General features: G+C 34.3%; 1 protein-coding gene across 6 annotated transcripts in view; it reads right to left on the bottom strand.

Moving 5' to 3' along the window:
• Positions 1-681: 681 nt before the first annotated feature.
• SYDE2 (synapse defective Rho GTPase homolog 2) overlaps positions 682-10592 on the bottom strand; it is a 47329-nt gene continuing 37418 nt past the window's right edge. For 4 of the 6 annotated variants that reach the window (XM_082413677.1, XM_082413678.1, XM_082413682.1 and 1 more), the window contains one exon: positions 4311-8663. In XM_082413677.1, the coding sequence (XP_082269803.1) occupies positions 8167-8663 (497 nt within the window). In that variant the 3' untranslated portion in view covers positions 4311-8166. The other 2 variants (XM_082413680.1, XM_082413679.1) reach the window with 2 other exon arrangements.

Here is a 10592-nt window from a genome sequence, read left to right as displayed (position 1 = left end):
GTCTGCCTGCCAATGCAGGGGACACGGGTTCGAGCCCTGGTCTGGGAAGATCCCACATGCCGTGGAGCAACTGGGCCCGTGAGCCACAACTGCTGCGCCTGCGCGTCTGGAGCCTGTGCTCCGCAACAAGAGACGCCGTGATAGTGAGAGGCCCGCGCACCGTGATGAAGAGTGGCCCCCGCTTGCCACAACTGGAGAAAGCCCTCACACAGAAACGAAGACCCAACACAGCCATAAATAAATAAATAAATAAATAAATAAAAATTTAAAAAAAAGAGAACAGCCTGGTGTCATCTGTGTGTCCAACTTCCAATGCAGCTTTGACTTTTCTCGTGTCCCAATATTTGTGGTAGGAAAATTGGATAGAACAGAGACTATAATTCAGTATTGCCCTAAGTGTGGTATGCATGCCAAGGTGTACATTATGAATTTGTTTTAGTGTATTGAAAAAATATATGTAGTTAACTTGTTTATGACAAATGATACTGGTTTTCCATTTATGGTAGCAATATGAAGTTTTACTTTAATAATAAATTTAATTGAAAAAATTTTAGAGAAAATTAGAAAATAATATTACACATGGTACTTGAATATGGCAGAAATTGTAGAGGTTGTCTGTGAATGATGGAAGTCTGGGATAGCCAAAAGCAATGTGGAAAGGAACACAAAATATCCAAAATACGTATTACTTTTTTAGAGGATTTGCATAGAAATTGATCTTTCTAACGATGATGAAACCTAGGATTTGTGGTGAATTCACATATTCCATGACTCTTTTAGAGGTTAATTATAATCACACAAAGTTGATCTCCAATTCAATTTTTTGTGGTGTCCAAAATGACACATGGTGACATGTACAGGAATTCTGTGACTTACTTTAAAATGTACCAAAAATTAAGAGAGATAATGGTGGATACATGGATACTTGATCAAGCAAATACATCAAAATGCTTACAATTATAGACTCTAGATGATAGATATGTGAGCATTCACTGTATAATTTTTAACTTTTCTTTATACTTTAAATGTTCATAATAAAATGTTGATGGAAAAAGACATTAACGTGCCTTCTTTTATGTATAGATTGATTGACTTTACAGGGGACTTTTGACATCATGTACAGATCAAACACAGATTCATAACCTAGGACAGATGGCACTTTATGCTCTGACATTTCTCATCTACCAGGTTTAGACAAGCTGTTTTCACTTACCTAATGATTCAAACTTGCTCTTGGGTTAAAATGTGGGCTTTACACTGGTGACAGGGGGGAAAGTCGGGCAAGAAGAGATGCAGAGAGATCCCTTTTCTTGAACAAAGGTCAGGAACAAGGGGTCACTGTTCCGTATCTTGTTGCTGTGAAAAAATGTGAGCTGCAGGCCCATCACTTTCACATAAACATATTGAATGCAAAGAACTTTCCCTTTTCTTGATTTAATACCCATTGTACTTTACTAAAGTTGGAATTTTAAACTCTCCTTGGAAGAGTTTGTTTTGAAGAGTAGAATTTCCAGTCAAAGAAATATGTAGAATATTGAGGCCAACACCAAGTTTTCACTACATAATACTTCCATTAAGCCAAAAAAGAAAGATTAACTCAACTGACTTAAAAGCATGCCAATGGCCTTATCAAACAAATAAGGATTAGGTTAACCCAACTCAGAGGCAATATTTAGGCATTTTTTCACTTAGTTAAAACAAACACTTGTTTGAGAAAAATAAAAACATTAAATGTAGTGCCTGGCTCCCACAGTGGTCTCTGATATTCTCTCTAATTAAAAAAAAAAGAATTCTAAATATTTATAGGGTTCATTCAACTTTATGAAAATATTTTTTAATAAAATGAAAAATAGGTTTTTCTAGATCTAGTAATAAGTGCACAAAAATTAAGAGGATATTTTTCATCACGATTTCTGTAAAGAAATAAATGATGCGTTTTAACAAAAGCTTTCTTAGAAACCTTCCTTTCTTATGGTGAGAAGTACTTTTTCACACATCGTTAAATAATTGGTTCTACTGAGCTCTGTAGCAAAAAATTACTACAAAAATTACCCCAAATTACCAATCCACTAACGTTTTAAGTCACTAATTTTCCCAATGCCACTCTAGTTCCAAAAGAAACAAATTATTTTAAAAAGAGAGAGAGACGAAAGAAAGAAAAAGAAACAAAGAAAGAGAAAGAAAGAAAGAGGAAGGAAGGAAGAAAGGAAGAAAGAAAGAGAGAGAAGGCATTACCTTCTTAACCACAAATGATTTATTGCTCAGGAGTGAATATTTGAAATATTACAGAGACATTGCATCACATAGTCCTTCGTCTTTTCCTGACAAAAGATAAGCATTCTCGGGGCTTCCCTGGTGGCGCAGTGGTTAAGAATCTGCCTGCCAATGCAGGGGACACGGGTTTGAGCCCTGGTCTGGGAAGATCCTACATGCTGCAGAACAACTAAGCCCGTGAGCCACAACTATTGAAGCCCGTGAGCCTACAGCCTGTGATCCGCAACAAGAGAAGCCAGCGCAATGAGAAGCCCTTGCACCGCAACGAAGAGCAGCCTGTGCTCGCCACAACTAGAGAAAGCCTGCACGCAGCAACGAAGACCCAACACAGACAAAAATAAATAAATAAAATAAATTTTATAAAAAAGAAAAGCATTCTCTAAGAATCCCTTTTTATTCATTCATTTATGAATAATTAACTGAATATCTTCTATGTTAAAAGTCCTAGGCCTAGGCAATGAACTAGCTATACAAGGTCCCCGCCGCCACGGAAATTACATTCAAGAAGGGTGGACACAGATAATAATCAAATAAACAAGGTAATTTCAGATATTGATACACGTCTTGATAAAAATAAGGCAGGAAACATTTTCCAAAGTTATAAATGTCTATAGTTTAATCATTTAATAGCATAACTATTTTGTACTTGTTACAAGAAACAGAAATCTCCATCTTCTTCCTCCACCATTTCTCAAAGCAGTTACTGATTGGGTTGACATTTAAGCAGAGATGTGAGATGACAAAAAAGCCACCCAAGTAAGATCTAGATAAGGAGCTTTCCAGACACTGGGAATGGAAGAGCAAAGATCCTAAGACAGAAATGAGGTCTGCAGTATTGCTGAAGCACAGAGAGCAAGAGGAAAAGCCCAGGAAAGGATGTGGTTTATCTTTTTTAAAGATTACTTTAGCTTCAATGGATGGAATGGATTGTGGGTGTGGAGAGCGGAGAGTGACAGCAAAGAGATGAAATAGGAAGCTATTGAGAGATGATGGTGGCTTGGACTAGGGTGTTAGTAGTGACAAACTTAAGTGCACAGTTTCAGGAGATACCGTAGTCAGAACCGCTGGCAGGTTGTGTATGAGGGGTAAGAGAAAGACTCCACGTTTTGGGCAACAGGGCGAGATGAAGCCTAGGGAACTGTTGTGGACATTTGTCACTGCTCAGCCTGCTCAGCATCTAAATCTCTTTTTTATTTTCATAGCATTTACCTTTGTGTAAGTTTCAGAGAAACGATGCTGACTAATTGCTCTCTGACTCCTGGAAGCTGGGGCACAATCTGATGTTTCTGTCACAGACTTTGAATCGGGAATGATAGCACTTCAATGTTTAATCATGTATGAGCCTTACTGAATTCAAAGTGAACACTGGACAGGGAAAAGAGAAAAGGGCATTCCTCTTTGTACCAGATTCCTCAGGTCAGCAAGATTCAAATTAGGACTTGTTATTGATTATTAAACATACTACAACTTTATCACTATCCAAGTAGCTAAAAATTGATGTTTTTAAATTATAAAATCCTAAGCCTCAAAGTCATTCTGTGGTTTTGAAACTAAATTCTTTACAGGAACCGTATCACTCCCAAACCTGTTTCTTTAGGATCCCTAATATAAAGCTACACAATCTGAAAATATCCAAAGACAGTTATGATGTGGGACTTTGCTTAGATATATATGAAGTCTTCTTGCTTTTTTATTCTTGAAATGACTCTATGGGCATCATCACCAGGTACAGAAGCATTATTACTTATAGTTAAAAGGACTTTATAAGGCATTTCGATAACCACTGTATTAATAATAGCAACATCCATTACAAGGAACTCATTTAAAAAAATACAGTAGAGTCATCTCAGTCCCATTTGATAGCGACTCCATCCTTCAGTTGCTCATGTCTTACTCCTTTCTCTCACAGCCCACTGGCGGGTTTCTTTGGCTCCTACTTCAAAAAGTATTGAAAATACAATCACTTCTATTGTCTCCTCCCTGGTCTGAATCACCTTCTTTCTTGCCTGGATTACTGCAAAGCTGGAGGCTAGAAGATAATAGAGAGATGTCTTCAAAGTTTTAAAGGTAAATGAGTCTGAACCTAGAACTGCAAGTCCAATCAAAGTGAAGTATGGGGAAGAAATAAAGGCCTTGTCAGACAGGTAAGGATTCAAAGTTTATCTATCTCCCATGCGCCCTGTTTTGGGAGGTTGGTGTGTGTGGGGGGGGTACTTATAAATATACTTCAGCAAACAAATCAAAAAAACAAAAAAAATGAAAACAAGAAAGAATAGGAGGGACTTCCCTGGAGGTCCAGTGGGTAAGACTACACGCTTCCACGGCAGGGGGCACGGGTTCGATCCCTGGTCGGGGAACTAAGATCCCGCATGCCATGCGGCGAGGCCAAAAGAAAAAAAAAAGTCACAAGAAAGAACAGGAAACAAAAAAAGTAGCACATAGGAGTGCAAAGAAAATACATCCCAAGATAACAGCTAAAAATCACTTTGCCCAAGTGTGATAAAGCTGATTAAGAAGCTTAAAATGATCTCAGGGTTTATAGTAAAGAAAATATTTTTCTTCCATCAAAGAAAAATAAAGGCAATAATACACTTCAGGATGAGAACTAAAAGCACTCTGAACAAATCTGGTAATTCAATGATAAAGCAAGTATTATAGTAAAGGAAGTATTTTTCTTCTGTCCAAAAAAAAAGGTAATTTCTTACTCCAGGAAAAATTAAAAATTTCAAAAGCCATGACCCAATTATGAAGCAAGTAACACACAGTATGATTTGGAGAAATTGATGGCTATAAGATAAAATAATCCATTTGACCTTTAGTTTGTATTCTGCTTAAATCAGTATATAGACTTAAGAATATAAGATTAGAGATATTGTAGAATCACCTGGTTTACCCATGAATATTTCTGCACAATCTAGCACAACTGCTAGTTATTGATTTATAGTTTTTAGCATCAATATATAAAGGAAAAACATATGTCAAGTATAGTTCCCCAAAACAATACACATCTATTAATGATTGATTATATAAACTAAGAGTATAACTTACGGAAGTTGAAGGTAAAGGGCAGTAATGATTTGGAAAGTAAGTACAGGGTTGGTCATTTCCACAATGGTATGGAGTCAAGAGATACTGTTTAAAACTGATGGATCAAGAAATAACAATTAAAGTTATAAAACAAAAGAAAAACTAAAAAAATAAATGGGGAGGAGGAATGGAGTGAGATAAATTGCTTACCACTCATAACGGACAACCAACAGATATCACTTAAATGACAAATCAAGAAACAGCAGCAGTAAACCTAGAGTGATAGAGGAAGCTACCTAAAGAAAAAAGTGGTTGTTTCCTCTGAGAAGTGGGATTGATGTGGATGTCAGAGAGGAACACTTTTAATTTTCCATCTACCTGAATTGTTTAAAATTTTTGTTCAGGTACATGTACTAAAACTAAAATTGTTTTTAATCCTAAAAACCATTAGGGCTGGCAGGCTTAGTCGGGAATGAGAGTTGACTGTCTAACAATGCAGGAAGATCCCAGGAGATTATAAAAAGCAGGTACAGAAGTTCAAAATAGATTTGAAGTAAAAGGCCATATTAAATAAAGGCATACACCTATTGAGCACTTCTGAATACAGCAGAGTCAATAAAAGAGGTTTATTGGGCTTCCCTGGTAGTGCAGTGGTTAAGAATCCGCCTGCCAATGCAGGGGACACAGGTTCCAGCCCAGGCCTGGGAAGATCCCACATGCCGCGGAGAAACTAAGCCCGTGCGCCACAACTACTGAGCCTGAGCTCTAGAGCCCACAAGCCACAACTACTGAGCCCACATGCCACAACTACTGAAGCCCACGTGCCTAGAGCCCGTGCTCTGAAACAAGAGAAGCCACTACAATGAGAAGCCGTGCACAACAATGAAGACCCAACACAGCCAAAAATAAATAAATTAATTAATTAATTAATTTAAAAAATAAAAAAATAAGAGGTTTATTATGACAGTGATTTACACAACAAATGTTTAGTATTTTCTACTTAAGATGGCAGAGATTAACTTTAAAACTATTCCCATTCAAAATAACGTAACAAAATAAGTGTGGCCCTTAAAGTACTGCAGATTCTGGAAAACTCAATTTTGGACAAAAAAAAGTTATTACATATATTTATGGATAATATATGATGGTCCAATACTTTAACATGTTCGCTTTAAAAGAATGACTTTAAAATAAGTGACCCTTAAAAATCATTATAATAATTAATAGCATGCCACCAAGGTTATATATTTTAATAAAGCTTTTACATTTCTGGAACAACTGAGTAATTCATACAATATACGTGATATAGCAAACAAAAGGAAGAAGACTGAGACAGTCTTCTTACAAAATATTTAGGTACATTTCTACTGACTGTTTACTCAATATATATATATCTGTCACATATTCTTTTGGTATTCTTCTGAATTGTTATACAAAGCTTTAAAAATGAAAATTTCATATAAAAATAGTTATTTATCTGGTTTTTTAACAAGTAAATTTTCAAATTAAATAACAAGGTGTTCCACTTATCAATGTATATTGCATAGAAATAGTTAAATACTTTAATATTTAGAAAAACATCAAGGAATCAGTTTTTTTAATGGCTGCTACATCTTTAAATTGATAACTCAAATTTTATTAATAATTTTAAATTACACATTCTGTAGGTATAAAAGTTTAAAAAAATACATTCCGATTTAATAAAACAACTTCTAAATTTACATTTTCAAACACTGTTGTGATTGCTATAATGACTATCTTGAAGATATAATTAGCCAAAATAAGTTAATTTTTAAAAATCAATAACATGTAGTATGCTGGCAAGATTTCTTTAGAAACAAATGAAGGTAATTATAAAGTCAAAGTTATATATGTACTATTACAAATAAATATGTTCTAAGTATAATTACTTTGTTTTAAAAAGCAGAAGATAAAAACACATAGATTAGGTGAAGAATTTTAAATTTAAGTCACCAGTGTAGAAATCTCAAAACTTAATCTCTTAAAAAGTTAGAAGATTTCAATTTAAAGGATGACTTCTCACTGGGGATATTGTGACTTTCTATGAATCAAAAAAGGAAAGTCTATTTTTTCTATATTTAGATGTTTCTAGTGTTTTGGTTCAAGAGTTTCTATGCAACTCCTCCTTTAACTTAAATGTTCTTTCCCTGAAAAGGACATTTTTAAGCTAACGATTTTGGCCTCATGACATATATTTTAAAGATACATGTGATTCTGCAGCCAATCCCTCCCCTCATTCTAATACCTATATATATATGCACTTATAAATATATACATATTTTTGGGATTATAAAAATATTTAATTTTATGTTTAAATAATTACTGAATGTTAATACAGAATACATTACTATTTGTATAATTTTACTTTTATTTATAAAAAGGTTTTCTTATAGCAGCATTTGCATTGCAAATGAAATGTGATTGAATGATGTTGCAGTGTGCACGGACTCATACTGCAAATCAGACTAAGCAGCCACAGCATTCTTCTAGAAGGAACATCTGTTTCAGAAAAGCAGTTCCTATAAAGTACAAAAATCTTGAGGGGCTAATAACTTATGTGAATCTTAGAAGTGCATTTTAAAGTTATATCCACAGAATTGGCAAGATTTAAACAAATATCCATACGAAGTCCAGGTTATCTTTTTACCTCAAGAAAAATTTTCTAATGAAATAAGTAAAAATTATGTTAATGAATGGTGTTTTTAATTGAATCACATGAACCTGTTAGAAAGTAACTGAAGCTTTCAAGAGTAAAAAATTTAAAACATCACTGTGAGAGATACAAGAAAGTGACAAAGATTGATGTGAAACTTAAGACATTATTAAAAAAAAAAACTCTCAACCTCAAACACTCATATTAAGCTTGTTTTTGTTGAGTTCACGCTCCAGATTTCCAATCAAAGTATCAATACTTTCTTGTAGATCTTTGAGATTGACTTTTCGGTCCCTAGACTCAATAGCCTGCATTGTCAAATATGTCTGAAATGCGCACTCTTTGGATGTGGGAGTTGGCTGTTCAATCATGATCTCTGGTTCATACATTTTGCTACAGTTTTCTCCATTTTCTCTGTCTTCTGAAGGCACATCGTCATAATCCACATCATTTAAATTTTCTTTCATATTTAAAAAGTAGTTTTCTCCACAGCTGCTCCAGTCTCCTGCATATCGATTACTTAGTGGACTGTCTAACCTGGTTTGCCTTGGCCTAAGTACTCTTGATGAATCAGTACCACTCAAATTTAACAGGTAAGGTCGTTCTTTCTTCCGCCTCAAATAATTTAGAGAAGACTTGTGCTCTGGGAACCAATTGTTTGCTGATTCTTTGATAGTTAAACGTTGCACTAGAAACAAACAATAAATTTGCTTTAGCGACAGTAATCCAACTGAATCCAATTTAAAAACACAGAGCTAAATATAAGCCATTTAATAATCAACTACAAACATGCATTAAAACAAACACATGCACACTACCAAAACAAAACATTCCATAATTATTTTTTCTATCATCAGACATAATCAAGATTAGGGACAGAAGCCAGTAGAATGTTCAGTGGTGCTAATTCATGCTATATCACAACATCCCAAAATAAATTTCCAATGTTGATTAACTTTCTGTGCAAGTTAATTATTATCTAGATGTAATTCAAACAGTAGCTAAGCTGGTAGCTTCTTCTAAATTAAAAGCTACAGCAAAAAGCAGGCAAGGCATGTTGGAGTACAAATGAAACAAAAGTTCCTTCATCTGCAAACATCTAAATGAGGCCAAGGCATCTAAAGTGCTCACTCTAAAAGTTCTAACCTTTGTGTTTTTTTGCAATTCTATTAGCAGCAGTGTCATAATTTACTTTACTTTAAGCAGCCCAAATTTCACTTTGATAAAATGAACGAAATCTAGACTTGTCCACTTGTTACCTGAGCTTGATTATACAGCATTAGCTACTAAGAGGCTTCATCTATTGCCTGAAAATAGTACAGATATTTTATTTTCCCATTCTGGTTAGGAATCTAACAATCTCAAATAACATTCCTCATATTAAGACTAATTTCTTCTATTAGTAGGCATTGCACTGGCCAAATATATTACCATGGAGACACACATTATTTCACAACAAACCAAGGCTTTACAGTTTACTCTTTTGTGTGTATTGAACAAAACACTTGTCGAATGGACTTAATTTAAATGTTGAGGCACGGCTATTAAAAACTGTCCATAATACCTTTCTCTTTCTGCTTGTTTATTCTCCATTAATAAGTACCTCTCCATTCATACTTCCCTTCACTAAGATAAAGGGAACATATAATCAGTGATAACGCACCAACTTTACACTCTCCAACATCTAATAAATACTTGTTTCCTACTGTATAAAATAATTGAAGAATAATATATAAACACGTATATGGTTCTAGTTTTCCAGACATACAGTGATTTTATAACATTTTCAGAGACTGCATAATTTTTTTAACTTATTTTATTAAAATACTTGATAACTTTGTATAGGTATGTCTAACATTTTTGTTTATCTGTATTTTTATGATGGTTATTACAGATCATTATGACAGCTAAAAGCTCTTGATCTAAAACTTTCTAGAAAATAAAGGTCTGATAATTACTTTACCTTGATATTTAATAACAATATTAATATATAATGTCCTATGTCATTAACTGATGTAATTGCAGAATTGATATCTGAATTTTTCCACTGTTTAATTATTCATATTCCTTCTTCTGTTGAAACTGCTTATCTCCTCTAAATCTCCTTGCTTTCCTCCCTTCATTTTCTGTGCTTTTCCTGTTCTTCTTAGTGCTTAAGTGTCATGGCTATTGTTTTTGCCAACCCATTACCGTACTCTGCTAACATTGAGGTCATCTGGTTTGTGATCCAACCAAAGCAAAACATTTTTGATTCTGTGTTAAGCTTGTCTTATTTTGTCTGCATTTTCCGACATTCACCTGCAAAACTCACATTCATTTTACTGTCGGGTGCTTAAAGTTGTTTAACCAAGTTCTTATCCAAACATTATTTTTGTATATTTTCTTGGAAAATATTTAAGAAACCAATTATAATATTTTATATCTTTTAGACTAAAACTTCAATTTCTACAAAATCAACTTTACTAGCTTTTTAAACTACTGATGGTGAAACGGTTTCCTATTAAATATGTAGATAAAATGGCTAATTTTAACCCCAAAAGAAAAGTTCTGGTTTTCCTAGCACTGTTGACTACTCACCTTCAACAGGATAAAATGAACATGCAGTCTATAAATTTGC

Source organism: Balaenoptera physalus (genome assembly GCF_965194825.1).
Source record: "Balaenoptera physalus genome assembly, chromosome: 1".
Classification (NCBI taxonomy): Eukaryota; Metazoa; Chordata; class Mammalia; order Artiodactyla; family Balaenopteridae; genus Balaenoptera; species Balaenoptera physalus.
The sequence above is the reverse complement of the archived record's forward strand: the minus strand, read 5'-3'. Positions and strand labels throughout refer to the sequence as shown.